Below are 25990 nucleotides of genomic sequence, written 5' to 3'. Positions count from 1 at the left end.
AAAAATGGCATAACTTCCCCTGTCTAGCAAAAAGAAGGGTAAAGGGCTGAAGAAAGACTGGTTAAGGGCAATTACTTATACCAGTCCTCACCCCAGAAGAGGAAAGAGTACTGGGGATACTAGGCTTAACAAAAACTGAAGGAATCTCTGGAGGGGTAGATGTGTGCTCAAATGAGTTCCCATCTACCCTCACAACCTGCGTCCCCTGAACAACCTTCCCCTGCTCCAGGCCTGGGTCATCTCCTGGGGCTTCCTATGCAGAGCCCAGTCAAAGGGCTTCACCTGAGCAGACTACACCATGAAATACTTGTGGGTGTCTTGAAAAAGAAAGCAGGTAGAGAAAGAGCAGCTCTAGCTGAAACATGAAGAGCTACAACGGTGGAAGAGGCACCATGAGGAGCTAGTTCAGTTGAAGAAGGCCAGACTTTATAGCTAAATGTCTTTCACTGGTGGTGCTACAGTTTTCCAGGCCTTCCATTTCAGTGCCAATTATATTGCCCTCTGAACAGGTGAGTTACTTAACCAAGTAAAAATGAGAATATTGAATAAACAATAAACATAACAATACAGGAAATGGCATGGAGTGTTTTACAAAACAAAAGTCCAACAACAAACACAATTCACATATCACAAAAAAGAGTAGGCTACACAAATTAGGCATAAACTTTTCTCACAATATGCCCTCATGTTTCCAAGCCAGCCTGGTCAAGTTCGTCTTTCCTCTCTCCTCGTAGTTTAACAGGAACATTTTCTTCCTCTGTCTACTCATCTTCCTCCTCATCTTCCTCTTCGTGAAGGTGTATGCCAGCATTCACTGCAGTGTTGTGTAGCATAGCACACACAACTGTAATGGCACAGCTAGTTTCAGGTGAAAATCTCAGCACCTTCGAGGATTTCTGTAGGCACTGAAAGCTCGCTCTACAACACTGCATGTCATCCAGTGTGTGCTGTTGTATCACTCTTCAGCCTCAATTTGGGGATTCAAGACCACAGTGAGTAAATATGTACAGAGTGGACATATGCGGTCATCCAGTAAGTATCCACCAGCGAATGCACCATCCTTTGTCATCTGACACATCAGAATTGGTCCAGATGAAGGAGTCATGTATTCCCAGACCACTTGGCCACAATGTCTGTAAAGAGGCTTTGGTTGTTGCATATGACTTGTGCATTTATTGCTCAGACGCCTTTATGGCAGATATAGAAAGGGCTCAAGAGACTGGGAGTATTTCTGTGGATCAGTGTACCATAAACTGCACCAATAATGCCTGGAATGTTTCCAATGGCATGAAAACTGACCTTGGCATCATACAATCCATCCTCAGTGTGTGGAAATTTTATGTACCTTTGTGTATAGTGCAGCAAGGCTTTTGTGATTATATGCACAGATTTTTTTATACTGCAACTTTGCTAAGGGCTTCAGTCTGCAGTGGCAGACTAGTGCCATAAAATCAGAGGACTGTCAGTAGTTGCACAGTGGGATTAAGAGCAAGATTTTCCCTAGGTTCTCTTGCCAGCTCCTCCTGCACTAGGCGAAGGTGGGCCATGATCTCACCCCTGGACAGACAGTCAGCACATGGTCACTAAGATCAAGGGAATTATTTATTTAAAAGGAGAGCAGCATTAAGACAAACCACCCAAACTTGTGGATGATGTAGTCCTATTAAACAGCATCTTGGATTTAGAAAGATGATTCTTTCTAGAGAGGGGTACAGTGGCTTAGTGGTTAGCACGCTTGCCTTGCACCTCTTCGGTTGGACGTTTGAATCCTGCCTCCGCCCTGTATGCGTGGAGTTTGTATGTTCTCCCTGTGCTTTGGAGGTTCCCTCCGGGTACTCCCGTTTTCTCCTCCAGTCCAAAGACATACACTGTAGGCTGATCGGCATTTCTACATTCTCTGTAGTGTGTAACTGTGTGTGTGATTGTGCCCTGCAATGGGTTGGCAGGATAAGTGGCACAGAAAATGGATGAATGGTTTCTTTCTTGAGCCACCATCATCACCACATGATCACCATCATCAGCCTTTCTCTATTTATAGTTGCAATCAAAATTATATGAGCCCCATTACAAATCAGGTTACTGTCAAAATTTACAGTCTTTCAGCTGCTTGCAATGAACTTCTTCTTCTTTTCATGTCGAGGTTTCACTTCATAGTGGAACCATCGTGGTAGAAGGATTAGCCGCTCAGTAGTATGATACTGAACATTGCCCAGGGTGCGCCAGGGGAGGCTCCTTCCGTACACACACATTCACACACCCGTTCATACACTACGGACACTTTGGACATGCCAAACCACGTACCATGCATGTCTTTGGACTGCGGGAGGAAACCAGAGTACCCGGAGGAAACCCCCGCAGCACGGGGAGAACATGCAAACTCCGCACACACAGGGCCATGGTGGGAATTGAACCCCCAATCCTGGAGGTGAATGTGCAATGAACTAATCAAGCAAAAGCAATTGAAATAGTTCAACACAACGAATGCTTCAAGTAGTTTCCCCAAATTCAACTGAAAATGCAACTTATAATGATTTCTCCAGTTTCAAAATTGTTAAACCTCCTGAATAGAATCCCTAACAACAGCACAAATATGTAAAACAGGTGTTGTCTCAAGCACATCTGATGCAACTAATCAAGGGCTTCATTAGTTGCCCCAAGTGTGCTTGAGCTGGAATATATGAAATAACCGAACTGGCTAGGGACAAAAAAATCATGAAATACCTAGACGGGGCAGAAAAAGGAAGCTATCAATGGCTGCAACCAGATTTCTGAGAAGTCAGGTTGTGAAAAACCCTCGAGTGACTGCAAAGGACCTGCAGCAAGACTCAAAATCATATAAATGAGCCACAGAAGTTTTGGAATTCTGTTCTGTGGAGCAATGAAACAAAACTGTAACTTTGCGGCATGATGGATCAGCGGTTTGTATGGAGGAAGAAGAATGAAGAAAGAACACTCTGTCCACAATCAAGCATGGTGGTGGCTCAGTGATGCTCTGGGGCTGCTTTGCATCCTCTGGCACTGGAAATCTGCAGTGTGTGGAAGGCAAGATCAATTCATTGAAGTATCAGGAAATCCTAGTAGAAAACATATATGTTTACACATGCCATATGTGAGGAAGCTGAAGCTTGGTCATTACTGGACCTTCCAACAGGACAATGATCCCAAGCATACGTCAAATTCCACCAAGGCTTGGTTGCAGAAGACGTTCTGGAAGATTCTACAGGGCCATCACAGTCACTTGACTTGAACCCCATAGAAAATCTCTGGTGGGATTTGAAGAAGGCGAATATTACTGACCTGGAGGCCATTTCTCATGAGGAATCTGCTTAGGCTCCTCAGAAACGCTGCCAGAAGCTATGTATCTCGTTTGCAGAGGGTCATAACAGCAAAGGCGTGCTCTACTAAGTACTAAAGATGCTTGCCATGAAGGGGTTGAATAATTTTGAAACTGAAGAAATCATTATAAGTTGCATTTTCAGTCGAATTTGGGGAAACCACTTGAAGCATTCATTGTGTTGAACTATTTCAATTGCTTTTGTTTGATTTGTTCATTGCAAACAGCTGAAAGTCAATTTGAAAAATTTTAATGCAACTGTATATGTGTAAATTATTAACCAGCCAGTTTGATTATAAATAAGCAGTCTATTATTACCAGATCTCTATGGATTTTTCTGTAGAGGTTTCTGCTTTTTTGTGGTAGAACTGCATGCAAGCTCCAAAAAACAACATTCTTATTGTATAATGAATGTGTCAGGTTACTCATTATTTTAAGTTAACATACATTACATTAAGTTAACATACAGCATTAGTTATGAGAGGTTTTGGGAAATATAAATTAATTAAAGAATATTCTTATTAACAAGATAACAAAGATAAACCACATGTTCTGTTAACTAAAATAAGAAGGGACAATAACACTTAGGAGAGAATATAATTTTTTTTTTTTTGCTGCATATTCAAAAACCAAAACTTGCCCACACGTTGACCCAATAGAACGTAAGGTTCTTGTGTATTTTCTACCAACAATAAAAGTGACAGCAGCATCATTGCAGTGATCAATAAGTATGTGTATTACACAAGAAAAGTTTTAACATTGTTCTGATTAGCTAATTAGTCCATTTCTATTGGCTACAAAGAAATTACTGACAAAAATACAACTACAGTATGTGTTACTGCTTATTTGAGCTTCATTGCACAATGCTGTTTTTTAAATGGTGTTACATGGTGCGTGAAGATGTATTTCTAACCAACCAACACCAAATAGCTCACCTAGCCCTGTTCCTGAGTATCAACTAAAACTTTCGGTACTGGAATCTTGGCTAATGGCACAGTTCCACTTTTCTGCTTCAAAAGATTATAACAGGGTGTGTAGTCCAAGTAAATAATATAACAATTGACACTGTGCGTTAGGAGATGTGTTTAAATGAAATGTAAGACAAAAACAATTTAAGATGTATATAAACAGGATATTTAATTTCAGATTTATGATTTATAAAATATTTGGAAGAGTGTGCATTTTTTACTCGGTTAGTCTTTTGGAGTATACTATATGTCTTTTGGAGTATACTACATGAAACATCTTGTTTAATATCTTTGAGTTTTGTATTCTATTTCTATAGGTTTTAACTCCTTGGTTGGAGGCATCATGGGCTTCTCCATCCTAATCAGTGCTGAAGTATTTCGCCACGAGCCCAATGTATGGTTTCTGGATGGCACCGCAGGGGTTCTGATAGGCCTCATCATTCTAGCTTATGGAATAAAGTAAGTGCTTAAAATTTTCCTTCATGAGCATGCACAATTTAGAGCTGTTTTTTTAAGTAAAAAAAATCATTTGGCATATTAATTCCTAATGAGGTAGAATGCTGTAAGACAATAAGGACTAAATAGGCTGAATAGTGAATGCCATTGTTTTCGCCACAGGTTGTTAATTGACATGGTACCACGCGTAAGACAAACCAGGAACTATGAGCGCTTTGAGTGAGCGAGTTTGAGGAGAAAACAGCATACTCACACCATCACCACCAACAAAGAAACACACCTATCCGCAAATACTCCAGGCAAGAATACTGATTGTGACACCATTGGCATCTTGGCAGAGGTTACAGGACTAATTACCACCTCGTTATCATCACCAATTTTCAAATTCAGTCTTTCAGCACAACACACCTCAGAGAGAGGAGAAGCAATGATGCAGACACAGCAGGAGATGGTTTATGCGTTTGCTCCAGGTAAATGAAGCAAGGAACTCAAAGCCAGCAAATCCTGGTTGCTGGAACAAAGCCTTGGAAATACAAACTCCTTGATTTATGATGACCTCCACTGCCAGGTGTGGTGTGTAATGAAGTATTTGAGATTATGATGGGTTTTTCTCTGTCACCATTCACCAATTATCCATGAGCATAGATTGTTTGGACTGCTCCAGATTAGGGATGTGTTAATACCAACAACAAAAATAACCCAGTATGTTGTTCTTGATGGTCAGCCATTATTTGTCCTTGACAATGAGCGATTTGGACACAGTGAAGACAATTAAATGTACTTTAATTTGCTGTATGGATACGATATTCCAAAGTGAAACAAAATCCAAAATCCCCACACCAACCTTACTTGATCCATGGTGGAGTTAACTAATTCAATTCATTTAAAATAAACTCACAAACATTATAAAGAATGAGCCTAGTATCCTAAGAAATTAATATGCATGTCTGTACTTTTTCATACCTGCTATTAAAATGAGGGAAACAGATCTAAATAGAGCTTAATAACATGTCTTCATACTCAGTCTGAAAAATGGTATCAATGCATCCCTATCCTTGATAATCCCTCCACACAATTCCTATGAGGTTGATAGAGGTCATTCCACTGAAGGTCAAATGGGTGTCTAGCTGTATTTAATTTTTCCCACTAACAAAGCCATGTTGCGTCAGAGAAATTAACATGTTAAAAAAAATAAACATTCATCAAATACTTTGAGAATACAAACATTAGATAGCTTCCCAAAATCCATTCAGGGTCCTTATTCCCAATATGAGGATGAAGGGACTAATATGTTCATCATAAATACTGAGTTATGGTTTCTGTCATATAAAAAGCCATAACCCAAGGAAGTGTTATTTGTAGCAATGCTGGTAGTTCTAGCACATATTTTGTATTGTCAAGTTGTCAGATATCGTGTAGTATAACAACAGGGAGCCAACGTTAATGAACAGTATGACATGATAAGTGAAATGAAATGTAAGGGCAGCTCTCTTTGTTTGCTGAATATGAGTATGTATGTATCATTACACTATATTTACAGTACCAACTATTTCACTACCAACAATACATATATAATACAATATATAAATTCAATCTTTAGGTTATAGTCTTATTTGCACAGTAGGTATTGTTGTACCTGTTTTCCAGTTTCCTTTGGAGTCCCAGAACCCAGATACAAAGAGCTTAAAGAATCCACTGGTGCTGAAGCGACCATTTTTTTTTTTTTTGTAATATAATACTAACAAGACTAAAATTAAAAGCCAGAAATAATCATCCTAGAGCTTGAAAGGATGTTTATTCATATGTACGTAGATAAGTGAGGGGATGAAAGATTTTTAGTGGACATTAATAATTTTTAAATAATTTACAGTTTGTGTTTAAAATTTAGTTTATTTTTAAATTCAGTATGTTTTATGTTTTAGTTTAGTTTATTTTTAAATTCAGTAGGTTTTTATGCCACTTTCTGCTATTTTTAATGAAGCACAAGTCTCTGAAACTGCCTACTGCAGTATTGACATTTCCTCAGAGCTATTTACTAGTCTTTTTGTTAATAATTTCAAAATTGTCCAAATCAAACAAGAAATTAATTTAGTGCTTCCAAACTTTTTTATGTACCACCAGAAAATATTGACATTTGATAGCATTTCACTCCTAGATTGCAGTTTAGGTCAGTTTAGGTTTTCGATTAAAACAGTATAGCACCTGAAAAGCTATCTGAAGAGAAACACTATCTGAAGGTACTATCTATAGCACCTGAAACGCTATCTGAATTATAAAAACTAATCTATACCTCAGTTTTTTCCATCCATCCATCCATCCATGTTCTATACTGCTTATCCTACACAAGATTGCAGGGGAGCCTGGAGCCTATCCAGGAAACTCAGGGCACAAGGCAGGGGACACCCAGGATGGGGTGCCAACACCACAGACAATTTGGAAATGCCAACCCGCCTACAACGCATGTCTTTGGACTGGGGGAGGAAACCCCCAAAGTGTGGGGAGAACGCCAGCACACACAAGGCGGAGGTGGGATTGAAACACCCAACCCCGGAGTCATGAGACAAACATGCTAACCACTAAGCTTACAGATTCCAGAAGAACACTGCACATAACATATAGAAATACCATGTACAGTGTGTTGTCACCATTAAAAAAAAGCACACTGCCTAAGCAAGCACAGTCTTACTGACGTTTTGCTCTATCAACGTAATCTTGCACATAATGGGTCAAGCACATGATGGGCCAAGATGTTTTCGCAAAGTTTATTTCAAACCTTATCATTTCTATGTATATGAAACATTACACACATCACACAAATGGTTATTATGGGAATCAGAAAGGCCATTAAGTTACATAAGGAACATTAAGTTACATGTTAAATCACAGTTGCATGTAAACAGTTTAGCTTTGTATAATATAGATAGTGAATTCTATTTCACCCCTCCTAACAACTAGATGCACTGAGAATAACCTGTATTTCTTATCGTACACATGTAAACACATGCCGAGACCTTCCAACAAAGTCATGTAGTAAGATATGACACAGTATTTTTCAATAAATACCTATGTCATACTTTGAGTTTTTTTGTAGAACACTTAAAAATTTCAAGTGTGCCTTCCCTTATCATTGCTACTCACTGTGCTGTTTGCAACAATCTATGAACTTGTACTATTGAATTATTTTCTCTACACTCACTAAATGGCACTAACGCGGATGAATGTTTTTCCCCTCTGTAAAATGTGCTATTCACTGTTGAGTCTTCAAAGTTTGGTGGATTTCCAATAATGCTGGGACCCTTTTCCGTTAGTCTCTTCCCTTGGATCAGATTTTCTCCTTTTTTCATGTTACATCAAGTAGTTTGTCAAACAAGCCATGCAACACGACTCTTGTTCGAGCAACTGGTGTCTGAACCCCTTGTAAGCTGGTTCCCATGGGCACCAGCTATGTGCTAAGTGCCTCCGCAATGACCATCTTAAGGATGCAGTTCCTCAGATGTCTACTCAGCTGACTGCATGGTAATGCCGATACTGATGCTTTGCTCAATTGACTCAACCGCGGCCTAAACAGTCACAAATGCCGAAATCTGGTGATGGCTAATGAGCATAACGATGAGCATAACCATAAGAAGCCGTCCTTGTGGCTCAATGGCCAGTCATCTTCTCTTGTCATTATTTCAAAGAATGTGAAGATGCCATGTCTACAGCTGCATCAGGGAAATTCTTACCGGATGATAATGACCTAGCAGTTGAACTGCAGTGAACTATTGCCTAAGGGGGATTTGGACAGACAGCTTACTCAAACTCACTGGTGACGGTTCTAGTAAATGTGGAAGATCATGAGCAGGTAGCACTGGGCCACATGTATTGCTGGTGGTCTCACCATACAAAGCCATATGCTCAGATGTGTGCTGTCAAAACACTGAATGCAGACACACTGATGACAACATTGCGCCAATACTAGTATTACAATGGCTCTGTCATACCATCACTCCAATCTACAGAAGCCAGTCACTCTTTGAAGGAGCTGAGTGACACCTTGCTCCCAGTGGTAAGAAGCACAAAATGACTTGGTTCATGCACGGCATCAAGTGTGGCTATCACAATCTGTTCTGGAGTTGTGCTACTCAACTTAGCAAACTCTGCCCTGTATGCCACCAAAAAGCCCTGGATAGAAGAGCATAGGTTTTAGAATCCTGAATGGACCTTTTGCCACTTTTCGGTCACAGCAACCTGTTTCTGTGTTACAATGTCCACAAGGGTCTGGCCTGTCTTGCACAAGCTTTAAGCATGGAGAGTCATGCTCTCAAGACCCTAGCAGGCATCTGAATGCCCCCACCATCTCTCTCATGGGGTAGACCATAAACAGTACCCACCACCACTGAAGTACATCCATAAAGGCTGGCAGCAGGATGTGGTACAGCTGAAATACTGCAACTCCATCTGGTCTGTGGGTCCTGCTGACAATATCACAGGTATACAAACTTCACTTGCACTGCTAGTACCCAACCTTCTCTGGGGTCAGGCAGTAGTAGAAATCGGACCCCTACAACATTGTTGCTCTGACACAAGAAATTTGTTCTCTTATGGACAGAGACGCAATCAGAAACGAAGACCCTACATTTCAATACAACTTCAGGAGAAGGATGGTGGTTGAGAGGGTTTAAGACCCTCACTTTTCACATGAGGAGTTCTACAGATATAGTCCAAGTCATGAAACCACAGGATTGGTTTACATTGGTTTACATTATTTTCATGTACCTATTGCCCCAGAACTCAGATCCATTTTTAGGTTTGCCTTCCAAGACAGACATTTCGATTCAAAGCCCTACCTTTCAGCTTCTTCGGCAATGGGTATTTTTCAGATGTATGCAAGTAGTCTTGTCATCCCTGATTGCCAGTGGCATCAGGATACTTTCATACACAGCCAACTGGCTCCTGTGTGCTCCCAGAGCAGGCCATTTAGGACACATCCACACTCCTTGCACACTTTACAGCTCTTGGTTTCGTGGTGACGTCACCATAGAGGTGAAGGAGGCCACATAATTCATTCGCATAATGTTAGCCATCCCTTACTCAGACAAACTATTTATTTGAAACAGAGGAAAGACACAAAGGACTCCCTTTTCTATGGAGATGCTGGCTCACTGTGTGGTGGATGCCATTACATGTGCCAGATGCCCAGCTCCTACTGTAACATGCCAATTTACAAGGAGCATCTGCTCCTCATGGGCATGATTTAAAGATTATCAAGTGGCATGCCACTCCAGGAACTCTGTTTTGCCTATACCTGGCCATCACTACTGTCATTAGAGGTGTGAGTGTGGAAGTCATCTCTTAACACATTTCCAGTTAATCCTTATGTGAGTCCTGTTCCTCATGATATTGTTGGCATATGATATCCAGGTGATTCTTAACCAGGATGGTGGTTTGGAGGGGTGAAATACAACAATCATTATATATGCAACTGTGGATCTGTAAACCCTGGATAACCTACAGGGTTCATCATTCAGAACTGGTGCCGATCTGGCAAGAACTCAATGAGAAGGTTCCAAGGAATTTAGAGATATTTATTGTGTTTAGTAGAACACAAGGCAGTTACGCAGGGTACTTTCAACCACAGTTATGCATTTAATGCTTAATAATATGGTTTCCAGATAACAACAATGCACATTATTATATAAGTTTAGGTATTGACTGATAATATGTATATTTTCAAAACAATGTGGATGTATACATGTGTCTGTATGTTAATAAAGTAGATTTCACTCTGTAATCCAAGATGTTATTATATGATGTAACTTGAATTGAGTATGATCTGCGACATCTCAGCTCACCTTCAGCACACTGATATGTAGCGCCACTACTGTTGGATGACAATCAAGGACAGAACATAACAACTGATCGCTCACTGTAGCAAAGCCAGTTTTGTTTTTATGCAGTATTGAGGTCACTAGTTTAGCGGTTTATTTGTATTCATTTATTTATTTATTTGGAATGGTTTGGGGGTTTTTGTTTACTTAAAGTCTCTATCATGATGAAACGGTAATCTCTGATTATTGATCTTAGCAATTTATTGTGTTTATTTTGACAACAAAAGAGCTTATGGAATCAGTCAGTATTGTCAAATAGGCTGCTGATGTAATGTACTATATAATGCACCATCAAAAGTCGTAGTGTTTACATCATTGCTGCTGATTAGCCCACCATCAATTCGTACATGTAATCTTTTGTACTTGTATGATGGTTTGCGATGTTGGCTAGTAGAGATCCAGATTCCAAGTTGTTTTTTTGCATACTTGTGTTTTTTTGTTTGTTTTGTTTTTATTATTTCCCTTGTTAAATCAAAAGTAAGTATCTTGGGTGTATGCCCCACTGGCAGTTAAGGACTGCTGCTGTCTATAGCTGCAATGACTGAGTGATTGTTTTTGTAAATCATATATTAATTTTGCTATTAATTTTATGACGTTAACTTATTTAATTCTGCTTGTGGTTGTTACTGTAAACAACGTACCCAGAACCTAAAGATTCTGTTGTCTCTTTGTCTAATACTACTCTATTTAAAGTAAAGCCAACATTAGCAGTAACATTCTGTATGCTATAGTGTTAGCCTTGGCTGGGTATTTAGCAATAGTTGATGCTTAGCTGAACCATTTCTGCTTTGGCTTTGCATGAATAACAAATGTCTGGTTGTAAAAAGTTCAGTGGTACTGCTGAAAATGTGTTGTATAATAGAAATCAAGACATAGATAGCTTCGTTTTGACCAAAATTATTTATGGAAATAAAATCTGCATTAGTAACTATTGTCTCCTTGACTGATTCTTTAATGTTAGTCAACATAAAGTCAAATTAAATTGTTATTGTCACTTTAAAAATCACAGAGAAACAGATGGCTTGCCAAGTCAACTATCAGTTAAAACCAGCTCAAAATGTCCCTTAATTCCATCATGAGTAGAATTGCAAAACAAATTGCAATATTTAGAAGCAAAATTGTTATTTATTAAAAATAAATAAATAAATAAATAAATAAAAAGATTAATTGCATTTCTTTTTCTTTGTATTTTGTATGAAGAGATACTGACAAAATTTATTTTAATTCATGTTAGCCCCCCTTTTTTTGCAATTTATTATATTCCAATGATGATTAAGTCTGCAGCTGCTTTGTTATTTTTGCTGATTTGGTTTGTTACCAAACTTCAATTTATTGTGATCCCAAGCATCAGAACAAAATGAGATCTTTCTTTATTGTATAGCAGAGCTCATTTGGATTTTGTTCATTTTTCTGCAGTTACAGTAAGAATGACTAATTCAATGGTTCAACTGGTGCAACTGGTACACATAGGGTATATTGTCATAATAAAATAATAGTTATAATAATATTATAAATTTTTTAAGGAGAATGTATTTGGAATATATGGGGAACCTTGGCTGGAAGCCAAAAGACAGCCGCTAGATGAAATGTGACTGCCATCTACTGGACACACACACACACACACACACACACACACACACACACACACACACACACACACACACACCTAAGAGTAGATTGGCCACTTCACTGAGCACCAAACTAGACCACAACATAAAAGAAAAAAGTAAATAGTAATGAGCATGCAAAATGAAACCATAATCCGTATAATGAAGTGGAAACGCTACTGATTAGAAGTGAAAAAAAAAACAAAAAAAACAAAAGAAAAAACAATTGTTTAAATCAATATAAACATTGACTTGTGTTTTACTTAACAAACAACATGTCTTAATATATCTGAATATTTGAGTTGTTGGGAATAATGCTCAAAAACATTCATAATATATTGCATCTATTTCTATGCTGCTATCTGCATCAGTATCAGCAGTAACGAATGAAAATGTGTTTTCTTGGCTATTGAACTGTTCACATTTTTTTTTTGTACAACTTTTCAATATAGGCAGGTGATTTTCATCATCTGTCCAATTCTAGACAAGACAACAATCTCTCTGAGCCTTTCTCTATCCTCTACACAGTACTGAGACAGCACTTCTAAGAGTCACAAATGATGGATGCTGGTGCCATCAGCATTTTTATTCTGTTAGATCTTCATTGCTGATTTTTGACATGGTTAACCATGACATTCTGCTTTCCTGCCTTTCCTCTCTTGGTATTTTTTGGCTTGACTTATGTCTGGTTTGTATTTTATCATTTATATAGATACCACTTTATAACCATTGGAAAACATAAATCCTCTACTGCCCCTGACACACAAAATGTCTCTCAAGGGTCAGTCGACAGTCCCCTTCTTTTCACTGTACATCTGCTTCTCCTTGGCCAGGATCTTTGGCAAAATCTGTCTTAGCCTCCACTATAATGCAGATGACACTTCAGAAATCATGGATGGACTCCAACTTTAAGGTAAACTCTGACAAAATGGATATTGTATTTGCTGGACCCAACACTCATCTATCTTAAATTACACCATTTTCAGTTATAGACGGGATTACTGTTAACCTGCTACAAACGTTCACAATATTAATATAATTTTTGATGCTTTCGTTTGTACTGAATATCAGTTCACTCACAAAAATTGCTTTGTATGTGCTCCCCAACATTGTCCAGCCATAATACTTTGGCATGCCATCTGCCAGGACCTGTATAACCACACTTCCTTCTTTCATTTAAAGAGAACTTAAAACTTACCTTTTCTCCAAGTACTTTTTCCTACTAGTATTTTTTTTTTTCTAGTATTTTTTTTGTACACCATCCTACAAAGGAATACATTATCATTAGGGTGTAGTTCACTTTACTCACCACAAAATGGCACACTTTCTACACTTACAGTAGTGTAAAAGCAAAAACATACAGTTGTCAATCTACAGGGTTCTTTCTCTAACTGTGTTCTAGGCAGCAGCTTTATGATCACTTTAAATAAGTGCAATTGTACCGATGGTTCTGAAAATACCCTTATATTTTCACCTACAGTACTAGTACAGGCTACATGAAGCTCATGCAGGGAATCATTTGCCAAGCAGTAACATACTTAATTGGACATAAATAAAGATATGGCCTTATTGTTTTTGTTTGTTTTTGGCGAAAGGATTGGTGTAAATTTTTGTTAGTAATGTGACTTGAATCCTTTCATTTTTAATGATAGTGTGGGTTACCCAAGACCATTTGACTGAGTATACAGTGCCCTCCACTAATATTGGCACCGTTGGCAAATATGAGCAAAGAATGAGAAAGAAAAATTGTCTTTATTTACCTTTTGATCTTTTGTTTAAAAAAAAAAATGCTGCTCTCATGGATATCAAACAATTGCAAACACAACACAGTTTTATACATAAAAAGCCTTGTTAAATATAGGTGTGCAACAATTATTGGCACCCCATGAATTCATACAAGAAAAATATATTTGAAGTATATTCCCATTTATATTTTACATTTTTTTTAGTCCACCTGGGTGACTAGGAACAGGAAATTGTTCAGCTATGACTTCCTGTTTCACAGAGGTATAAATATGAGGTAACACATCGGGCAAATTCCTTTAGTCATTCATAACAATGGGTTAGACCAAGGAATATAGCTGTGATGTGCAGCAAAAGGTTGCTGAGCTTCACTAAATGGGAAAAAAATGGCAAAAGATATTTTTTTTTTGATAAAAATAAATATCTTTTGTGTTTTGTTTGCAATTGTTTGATATCCATGAGAGCAGAGTATTTCTGTGATTTTTTAACAAAAGATCAAAAGGTTAAACAATATAGACACAGCCTTCTTTGCTCATATTTACCAAGGGTGCCGATATTAATGGAGGGCACTGTATGTTCTTGACGTGCTGCGGCTTCAAATCCAAATCAGGTTCAGCTGGTGTGTAAACTGAGAATAAGTGTTTCATGTCGAGTCCATTTCCACGTCTCTCACATGCCACATGCTTATGATCACAACATAAAAAAGACGTAACGTGAGTAATAAAAACAGATAATGAAAAGCCTACATTTATTTTTGCTTACTGGATATTTATCCATCTTTGAAGGAACTGTTTGCTGTTCATTATTATTTCATCAGATGTTATTATCTTTACTAAAGGCAAAGAAGTCAGAATAACAAATTCATCACATCCTCTGATGGTAAATGGAGTCTGCTGTCAATCCAAAACATGTTCCAGAGATGCAGGCAGAAAATACAATCTCTGAAGAGTTTTGAGGACATAACCCATGCTTTAAGTGAAATAGCTTGGACTTCCAGAATGGTCCGTATTCACAGAGCTCAGTTGCAGTTCAATTCTAAAATCTCATTGGTTAGACGTTATTGATTCATTTTTTTTTTTTTTTAAGAACAGCAGCTCTGGCAGAAATTCTGGCTGTAAGGTTTATATTAATGCGCTCATTTGTTATCATTCCTATAGTAGCAATTAACACAAGGACAAGCACATAAACAGATTAAAAAATGTGTAATTGTTGATATGGATATAAGTTTTCTGAGGAGATTTTCATTTAGCATTTTTTTGTAGGAGTCTCCTGTGTCAGTGGTTTGTAATAGACAGATAAAGCTATAAGTTTAAGTTTGCTGACATAGGAAATTCTTTAGGACACAAGGGTTTTGTTTGTCAGTGACATGACACTGGTGCGGGAATGATTGTTCATAGCTGCTATGTAAGTATGTAAGTGATAACTGTCTACCTTTTTTTTTAAATGATCAAACCTTAAAGGTCTTGATAAAAACAGTTAAAAAGTATGCTGTGCCAATCATTACTGAATAAATATGGTCATCATTGGCACATTGCTATGTTTGAGGAATAAAACACTTTGGGTCATGCTAGCCTTGGAAAACTCCACTTTGTATTGGGCTTCATTACACCAATACATCACCAGCAGATCATGAGCTGACAGTGTCTCCAAACCACTTGGCCAAACAGCTCAATAGATCAGTGGATTACTTACAGTTTGGTAGACTGTCTCAGTAGATCTGTGTAATTCTGGCCCAGGCATTGGACTACTAATTGGAACGTTGTGCGTTCACATCGCCACCAAGCTGGTCCTGCTGGGCCCTTGAGCAAGGCCCTTAACCCTCAACTGTTCAGTTGTATGAGATAAATGTAACGTCATTTCACACTTCTGTAAGTCACTCTGCATAAAGGCATCTGCCAAATGCCACAAAGAGACAAAACACTGTTTTAAAATGTGATTTAAATAATTCCAGACTTTTATAAAATGCAATTTTATCATCAACCCAAACATAACCATTCTAAAATTCATGCAAGTTGACTCTTGCAAAGTCTTGAATTTGCAATGATGAGTGCCCATGACAGCCATTTCTCTCTTTTACCAGTTCTATGTATATTAAATGTTACTCATTTTACTGTCTGTTAATCATTTATTTACAGTCAGATTTCTTTCGCTTATCAGGAATGGACAATATTAGTCATTAAAAAAAAGGTTTTGTTTGACTACCTGGACAAAATGCCTTGATAACCCTGAGTAGCTGGGAGTAGATAACATGCTGAAAGAGTTGGTTTTCCACTTCATTGGTTAAAATGCATGGTTCCATTGCGGCAGCAGTGCTATCCTAGCCCATTCAGTGGAGTTCAGAGAGAAGTTCTGACGAAGCTTCAAAGCCAAGTGGAATGACTGGAATCCAGGGTTCTCGGTAGTTCTACAGACCTCCCCCACAACATCAGGCCAAGTGTAAATCCTTTTCCGACATGCTTCAAATGACTCACCCAGCTGCTCTGTGTTACTTACTCAGAGTGTCTATAAGTGTCAGATGCGCTCATTATAAATATTCCCGACTTCTTCCATGCTGTTGTTTGAAATGGGAACCAATTTCGCCCCACACTGAGAAGCAGGAATGAATTTCATAGCTTCGAGTCACATTTCACATGCAGTCAATATGGTTAAGGTGTTCAGTGACAGGAACAACTAAACAGATTGTAATAACAGATCAATTATTCATATGTTGATGATGTCACCTGCCTGTCACCCACAGATGTCTGGTCATGCTTCATAGACATTAATCAGAATTAGTAGCCATTTTTATATTTTGTAGATCATAGCACCGATCACAGCTGTACACTCTCAGAAATAAATTTACCAAATGGCACTTTCCATTGTTGCACATGTATTGTATCTAGTATGTATAGGCATGTGGTCTATTAATGAGATTTTAAAGGAGTCATTGGACTCATTTCCTCAAATGCTTTTTGAATAAAGCTTTAAAAGGTAAATCGGTGGTCCTTAATCTCTAGTTATGGACCTTGTAATATTTTTAAAGGTATAATTATTCACTTTTCCAGATGAAAGATATATACTAAAGGTACAGCACATGTATTCTTCTACAAACAACAGCAACAATGAACCACGCAGTTTGGTATAGAGAGTGCACTTGGTTTAAACAGAATACTAATTTTTCATAGCAATAAGCTTCATGTAACATGTTTTTATGATAACAATACCATAGAATTAGAGGTATCTGCTCAGCTGACTTTTGTTCAACCAGAAGCAAAAGGTAATAGTGAGCAAAAAATAAAAAAAAAATACCTCATGTGCCTAGTATTTTGATGGAAAAAAATACTTATATGCCCATTAGTCAAAAATGCAGAGCTGCTGTTAAAACGTGTGAAACTCAGCAGCTGCATTTCTACTACTACTTCCACTTTTCTTTGAGGAAATGGAAATATTTGACAACTAGAAACAGATATTACATGTGCATTGTCTACATTTCCTCAATATTTGAACCATACATCTGCTGAGAAACTGAGGCTATCACAGAAAGCATAAATTCCCAAATTTGAATTATTATTATTATTATTTTCTTTAATATGGGGAATTTTTATGGCGATAACTTTGTGAAGCAATTTGGACATGTATACAGGATCTGATTAATTAGGACTAGTGGTCAATGGATTCAAAGTGGTTCACATTACAAGTCTCAATATGCTCCTCATGTGGAACAGCTAAAGTAACTCTAAACCTGTAAAACATTCTCTCTGTGTGAGTAACTTCTGAGAAAGAAGAACATGAAAGCAAAAGCTGAAGGGCAGCCAGAGGTGGGTCTTTGTTCACTGAAGGTAAAGTCATTCTTCCTCGATCCAAGCTCATATGAGCTTTAACTCCCATCTGCAGATTTCCCATCTCACCTTGCCTGACCCTGACCATGAAGCTGTAGTCATTAGGAAATGGAAAACAGGCGACACTATTGACTTTTCAGTTCTGTTTCCTTTTGCACGTGTATTCCTATTCTTCCAATCTGTCTTTCCTGGTTTTGCTTTGTTTTTATTTATACATATTATACATGCACACAAAAAGCTTATGAAAGATTACAGTGGAAATGAGTATTGAATGCATTAACATGTATTTCAGTAAATATATTTCCAATGAGGCTATTCACATGAAATTCTCACCAGACATCAGTATTAACTTAAGAAATCCGGAAATATAAAGAATTCACAACATTAAACTCCATAAATGAACTTATGTGTAATAAAGTGGAATGACACAGGAAAAAAAGTATTGAACACGCTAAGAAAAAGCAGTTCTCCAAGGCAAGGTAAGGCAAGGAACCAGCTGAAATCCAAATTAATGCAAATTAATATCAGCTGGGTTAATAAATTGATGGTCTATAAAGAGGCTTTTGGTTACCAAGGTGTCACACAAGAAACCTTTCAAGATGGGTAAAAGCAAGGAGCTCTCCCAAGACCTTTGGAACCTTATTGTTGCAAAACATATTGATGAATTCAGATACAGACATATTTCAATACTTCTGAATCTTCCAGTAAACACCATTGGGGCCCTTATCTGCAATTGGAAGCAACATCACTCTGTCATCAACCGGCCATGCACAGGAGCTCCTCACAAAATTTCTGACCAAGGAGTCAGAAGAATAGTCAGAAGAGTAGCCCAAGAGCCAAGGACCACTCGGAAAGAGCTCCAGAAACACTTGGAGGCAGGTACCATCATCACAGAGAAAACAATAGGCAATGCACTTCATCGCCATGGCCTCTATACACATTCAACCCGCAAGAGTCCATTACTAATTGAAAGGCATATTTAAAGTTTAAAGCTTGTTTAAAGTTTGCTACAACTTATATGGACAAGCCTATGAAATACTGGGAGAGTGTAGTCTGCTCAGATGAGAGCAAAACTGAACTTTTTGGCTGTCATACTACACACCATGTTTGGAGAAGAAATGGCACTGCACATAACCCTTACAACACTATACCAACAGTGAAGTTTGGAGGTAGAAGCATCATGGTGTGGGGTTGTTTTTCATCGCATGGTACTGGCAGACTTTATGTAATTGAAGGAACGATGAATGTAAACCTTTACCGGTAGATTCTTCAGAAGAATCTGCTGCCATCCACCATGATGATGAAGATGAGATGTGGGTGGACCTTCAAGCAGGACACAGATCCAAAGCATACAGCAAAGGAAACTCTCACTTGGTTTCAGAGAAAAAAAAAATCAAGGTGTTAGAATGGCCCAGTCAATCACCTGACCTGAATCCAATTGAACAAGATTTAAAGACAGTATGTTAAGAAGAACAGACCAAAATCACACCTGAATACTGTGGCCCATTAATTTTTTCATACAGGAAACATCTTGAAGCTGTCATTACAAACACAGGCTTCTCTACTAAGTTTTAAATAAATTTCAGTTAACGTGTTCAATACTTTTTTCCTGTGTCATTCCACTTTATTACACATAACTTCATTTATGGACTTTAATGTGTGGATTTCTTTATATGTGTGTATTTCTTGAGTTAATACCAAAGTCTGGTGAAAATTTCATGTGAATAGCCTCACTAGAAACATATTTACTGAAAAAAATGTTGACGCATTCAATACTTATTTCCTTCACTGTATTAATCAAACCAGGTGTGTTTGAGTAAGGAAAATAGTATGCACATTTGGTAGGGTGGCCATAGAAGACTGAATGTGATGTAAAACCCAGATGTGTGACCTTAAAATTGATTTTCTGTTTGACATGGTAAGAGGCTTTTTTTTTTTCAGCCTTTTTTTTCTACAGAAAGTCTAAACAGGTATGTGATGGTTTGCGGTTTCATGATACATTTTACCTTGACTTGATATACTATATATATATATATACGATATGTAAACCATCGCCATACAGCTTTGAGTATTCAGATGAACACTCCAATATGACACACTCGGATTCCAGCAGCAATGACCATGGGAACTGGATAAAAGAGAAGACTAGAACAGCTGCTCATCTCAATCAGCTATGAGAGAATACACTGTAGAAGACAAAAGAGCTGTGGGTGTCATTATAAGGTCATCTCTAACATAGAGGTATACGTTTGTTTCTCTTTTAAGTGTAGATTTTTACTCAGTGATGAATAATAAGTTAGGACAACATTTGCAAGTGGTTAGTTTGTGACTGATCTCTTTTATGAGCAGCAGATTGCAGGTCATCATGTTTCTTCATGAAGTCCATTGTCATGTTTAGGTTTTTTGTTTTTTAAAAAAATCAAAATTCCTGACTTCCCCAAACCATTTCCCCTCGGTTGAATCACTATTTCCACTTTAATGTTCCATTACTCATTGTCGGAACAAATTATGCTTGATAGAAAAAAGAACTTCACTGCAGATGGCACGGCATTGCTGATACAATTTGAGCTGAGTACATTTTACACCGAATAAATGGGAAATAAAGCTGTTTATAAGGGTTATATTTTTTAAATATGTCGCTTTACTACATTCAAACAGGGTTTTATGGATGATGAATCAAAGCAGGTGTGTTACAATATACCTACACATGCTATCTATACATCTAAACCATCCTTCCATCCATTCTCCATGCCGTTTATCCTACACAACGTCTGTAGTCTATCCCAGGGAACTCAGGGCACAAGGGGACAACCTGAACGGGGTGCCTACCCAAATGCAGGGCAACAGCATGTTACAGACAATTTGAAAATGCCAGTCAGCCAACAATGCATGTGTTTGGACTGGAGAAGGAAACCAGAGAACCCGGAGGAAATCCCCAAAGCACGGGGAGGAAACCCCCAAAGCAGACTCCACTCACACAGGTGGGATTTGAACCCTCAGCCCAAGGAGGTACGAGGCAAATGTGCTATCCACTAAGCCACCATGCCCCTAACATCTATACCATACCAATCCAATCCAAACCAAACCAGCAGATCTGTTTTACTGGCCAATCCTCCATATGTGCCTGTAGCAATAAGTTCAATAACTAACTTCACTGATAGCCACATGCTATGGAAAACCTAGGACTCTGCATAGGGTTAGGCTAACATGGAACAGGTGTGTGTGGTTTCTGTTCATCGGAAATATCCAATTGCTCTTACACACACACACACACACACACACACACGCACACACACATACACACTCACACACACACTGCAGTGGATTTGGCATTAGAAGTAAAATGGTTTGTGGTTCACATCATAACTGAAGTATCACTGCTTTAGGTAAGTCGTTTACAGTAACAGTTTACAGTTACATTTACAGTAAGTCGTTAAACCTCTGATTCATACACTGATATTTGTGTCAGTCGGTTAAGTAGGCAACACACAGGCACGTGTGTGAGGCCCTGAATGTTAGAATATCATGTCTAGCCATGTTAACATCTCACTCTGTGACTCTGTGTGTGTGTGTGTGTGTGTGTGTGTGTGTGTGTGTGTGTGTGTGTGTGTGTGTTCGTGTTCCTGGCAGCTGGCAGACTTGGCAAGATCAGCTCTGATTCAATTAGAGGTAGTGAAGACTTGTTCTCACACACATACACACACACACACACACACACACACACACACACACGCACACTCATGAATATGCACATTCACCCCACACTATTTATATGCATTATTACATGGCTGATTAATTATTCTTTTTTGATTCTAAGATGTGTTAGTTGCGTTGTCTCCTCAGCTACAGTAGACAAAGTATGAACAGCCTACACACACACACACACACACATACAAGGGTGCCCACAGACCAATAATTCCATTATACACACTTTTTATTTATTTATTTTTAGTTGTACTGAACCATTATATCACAAAATAAAACCATAAAAGATCAAATTGTGATCACAAATTTACAAAGTACTAACTGTGTGTGTATGTATGTGTTTGTGTGTGTGTGTTTTAATTAGTGTGTGCAGAAATCCCTCAAGAGGCGTCCTAACATTTTGATGCGTCATCTATGTTGTGCAAGTTGGTGCATGCACTGCAGTTTTTCGGAACACGTGATACACCCACACCCACACACACACAAGCACCTACGCATGCAGACAGACACACACCCTTAGGCTCAGAGAGGGAGTCCTGAGCCAAAGCCAAAGCAATTTGCTTGCTCTGGAACGCGAGTAAGAGCTTCAGCCAATCAGGGATGGCTGGGAAGCCCTTGTTGCCATGGCAACAGCCCTCGGCTTGCCTTATGCAGGGGAGAGGATTAAAAAAATGTGAACGTAAACAAATAGGAACCTAGATTTAACTGACACATCCCATGCCGGTGGGTAGATGTGAGTTATTGTACTTACTAAGTTTACTTTGTTCATCATACTTTTGGTGTAACATGAATCTATAAAGCATATCTTTGTCCTCTTGTTTAATAAAATATTAATTTCATTTCCTTTTATTAATATAAGAAAGTTCTGATATAAACTATAGTATCCTTTTACAAGACATCTAACTTATCAAAAACTTTTCTCCCCATTTTGTTGTTAGATTAAATGTGAAGAATAAGGACTCTTTCTGAAAGATGCTATGGCTTGAAAGCTAAAGTTTAAAGAGAAATGAATTCGACGTATATTTGTATATTTGTATATTTCCTGGCAAAAGGTACACAATGTAATACCAAGAGGATATTGCACATGTTTGTCAGTGGCACCTAGAATAATTACTCTTGGCATATCTAAAAAAAAAGAGAGATATCAGCTTACTCAAGCACAAGATCGTAAGATGGAGTTTATCATTAAAGTGTTCGCTAATTCTATGTGTGTCAGTTAACCTGGTATCATTTCATGTTAAAAGTTAAATCATTCGGCAAGCGTATGCTTTAAGACACCACTTTAGATAATTAACAGATTTCACAATTCGTTAGTAATTCCTTATGTTTTAATGGCCTTCTCTTAAAAATTCCACCCATAAAACAAAACTACAAACCAACATTATTGTATATCCATACGATAACTTAAGATATTCAGTGTTCTGTAAATTGCACTAACGTACAAAGTTAAGAGCATAAAGATAATCATATAGCATATAGTGTTATATAGCAGTACATAAGAAAAAACAAACAAAACAAGACGAACAAATCCTAACCACTAGGCATATGAAAAATGCTCCAGGCCCGGTAATTTACATTGTTAGTCAGTATTACCTATTTGTGTACGTAGTCAAACATTTGAATGCACGTACCCAATTTTCATCCAAACAGACAGCTTATTAGCACCATAACATCGATATAACTGTTTCTGTAATGTTGCATATATTTATGTTATATTTATATGTATGCCTGTAAAACACTGCCTAGCTTATATAAAGAGGCTAACCTCATTGAAAACTATATTAATTCTTAATGAGTAAGTCCATTTCATCACTTTGATCTGGTTCTGTAAAGGAATTACTTGAACCCTTGCACTGCCTCTGTAGTGTTATATACTACTATATATAACTTTCATGGTTGACAGGAGTGGAATCCATGGTTTTCTGCTGTTGTAGCCCATCCACCTATCATGTGAGTTCTGAGATGCTTTTTTGCTCACCACAAATAAATTTTTATTATTTGTTTGTTTTTCACACCATTCTGTTTGAACTCTAGAGACTGTTGTGTCTGAAGGACTTACCAGTTTCTGAAATACTCAAACCAGACTGTCTGGCACCAATAGTCGTGTCACAGTGAATGTTACTGTGATCACATTTTTCCCATTCTGATGTTTGATGTGAAGATTAAGTGAAGTATGTGGTCTGTATCTGCATGATTTTATGTATTGTGCTGTGGCCAGCTGATTGGATAACTGCATGAATATGCAGGGGTAAAGGTGTCCCTATTAAAATGGCCAGTGAGAGTATTTGTCCTCTATATGGTATCATATATGGTTATTATAGCATGAATTTTTCATATTTCCACTTCTACATCATACACATTGGAGGTGCACGGTGTCATTTATATGCCTTTTATAGGAGATATATACAGTGCCCTCCACTAATATTGGCACCCTTGGTCAATATGAGCAAAGAAGGCTGAGCAAATAAAGCACAAAAATACTCTGCTCTCATGGATATCATACAATTCCAAACAAAACACAGGTTTATCCAAAACTATATATCTTTGTTAAATGTAGGTGTGCAACAATTATTGGCACCCTTTTAGTCAATACTTTGTGCTACCTCCTGTTGCCACGATAACAGCTTTGAGTCTTCTCGTATAATGTCTGATCAAGTTGAAGAATACATGGCAAGGGATCTGAAACCATTCCTCCATACAGAATCTCTCCAGATCCTTCAAATTTCGAGGTCCACGCTGGTGGACTCTCCTCTTCAGTTCATCCCACAGATTTCAAGTCAGGGGACTGGTATGGTCATGGCAGGACCTTGATTTTGTGGCCAGTAAACCATTTTTCTGTTGATTTTGATGAATGTTTTGGATCATTGTCCTGCTGGAAAATCCAACCATGGCCCATTTTAAGCTTTCTGGCAGAGGCAGTCAAGTTTTCATTTAATATCTGTTGATATTTGATAGAGTCCATGATGCCAGGTATCCTAACAAAATGTCCAGGTCCTCTGGCAGAAAAAAACAGCCCCAAAACATTAAAGACCCACCACCATATTTAACCGTGGACATGAGGTACCAAAACCACCTCTGGTGTTTATTGCCAAAAAGCTCTATTTTGGTTTCATGTGACCATAGAACCTGATCCCATTTGAAGTTCCAGTAGTGTCTGGCAAACTGAAGATGCTTGAGTTTGTTTTCGGATGAGAGTAGAGGCTTTTTTCTTGAAACCCTTTCCAGTTGACTGGAACTAAGTGCCACAGAAAGGTAAGGCAGGGTGTGCACATATTTAGCAAGAAAAGAATATTATTTATTTACCGTACATAGTGCCTCAGCTGGAACAAATCCTGGAGGCTAAGAAGTGTTATGTTCACACTTGTTCTCATACCCCTCAAGGAAGGTAGACTGACATGTACACACTCGTCATTACTTGTTTTTGCATCATTTACTCAGTAATGCAGCTCATCAGCTACGATACACACACACTAACTCTTCCTCCTTTTACAGGGTACCATTTCTTTTGTCCTAACTGTATCGCACTAGCAGTCTACTTTATCTTAATTGATTGATTTTTTTCTTTTCATTCAAAGCATTAACAATTAACATTTTGTCAAGGTTAGTCGTTTCTCAGACATAAAGTGTTCATGCTTTTAATTCAAAGCATTTTCCTTCAAAGCATTAACACTGTATGTCTGAGAAACACTAACTTTGACGAAACGTTAATTGAAATTGCATATGTAATTGAAATAAATAAGCGATTAAACTTGACAGTGTAATCCGTATATTAAAAACTGGAATAACTCAAGTCAGTTCAATCGAGGTTCAAATTAGTGAGTCCCCTCACATTCAGGAAATTCAGAAAATCTCAAATGTTTATCGAAGTAATAGGATTTTCATGAATACAACACCACGATTTGCAGGAGTAAATGCTACTGCAAATGATTTACAAATGAATTAATTTGTATCCACATTGATAAATGAGCCCCCAGTGTTTGTATTATTCCTATTGGATCACCAGCAGCACAACATTTCATACAAAGTAGCCTAGTTTAGACAACTGAAACATGTCCACAACCTTCTAAGCACTGGGAATTCATCTCAAGAATAGAATGAGAAAGGGTTCTTCATTGGTTCTTTGGATGGTGAACAGTTCTAGCTTCCTAAAGTGGTTTTTACCTTTGAATACATTTAAACCTCCATTGTATGATTCTACATGGACAAACCCAAAGAATGCTTTAGGGTGTTGCCCTGTCAGTTTTAGCACATCTGGGCTACAAAAGTGGAAAGAGATGAGATTTATGGAAATAGTATTTACCAATGCTTAAAGCATCTCCACTTTTGAGAAACTCAGCCTCTATTGCACAAACATGTATTTAGGACTTGGCGCAGGCCGGAATTACGAAGCTGCTTCCTGTTTGCGTAATGTGATGTTGAGTGAGCTACACCCAGTGGAATCCTGGCCAGCAGCTTAAAACTACACACTGAATGCCATGACACACACATA

The 25990-nt window shown here is 38.1% G+C and overlaps 1 protein-coding gene across 2 annotated transcripts in view; it reads left to right on the top strand.

The window, feature by feature from the left end:
* tmem163a (transmembrane protein 163a) overlaps window positions 1-11680 on the top strand; it is a 72979-nt gene extending 61299 nt beyond the window's left edge. For both annotated transcript variants that reach the window (XM_053626456.1, XM_053626457.1), the window contains 2 exons: window positions 4620-4761; window positions 4921-11680. In XM_053626456.1, the coding sequence (XP_053482431.1) occupies window positions 4620-4761; window positions 4921-4981 (203 nt within the window). In that variant the 3' untranslated portion in view covers window positions 4982-11680. The remainder of the gene's footprint in view (window positions 1-4619; window positions 4762-4920) is intronic.
* Window positions 11681-25990: the final 14310 nt, after the last annotated feature.

This window comes from Ictalurus furcatus, chromosome 6, assembly GCF_023375685.1.
Source record: "Ictalurus furcatus strain D&B chromosome 6, Billie_1.0, whole genome shotgun sequence".
Lineage (NCBI taxonomy): Eukaryota > Metazoa > Chordata > Actinopteri > Siluriformes > Ictaluridae > Ictalurus > Ictalurus furcatus.
Note: the sequence above shows the minus strand (reverse complement) of the source record. Positions and strands in the feature narration are given on the sequence as shown.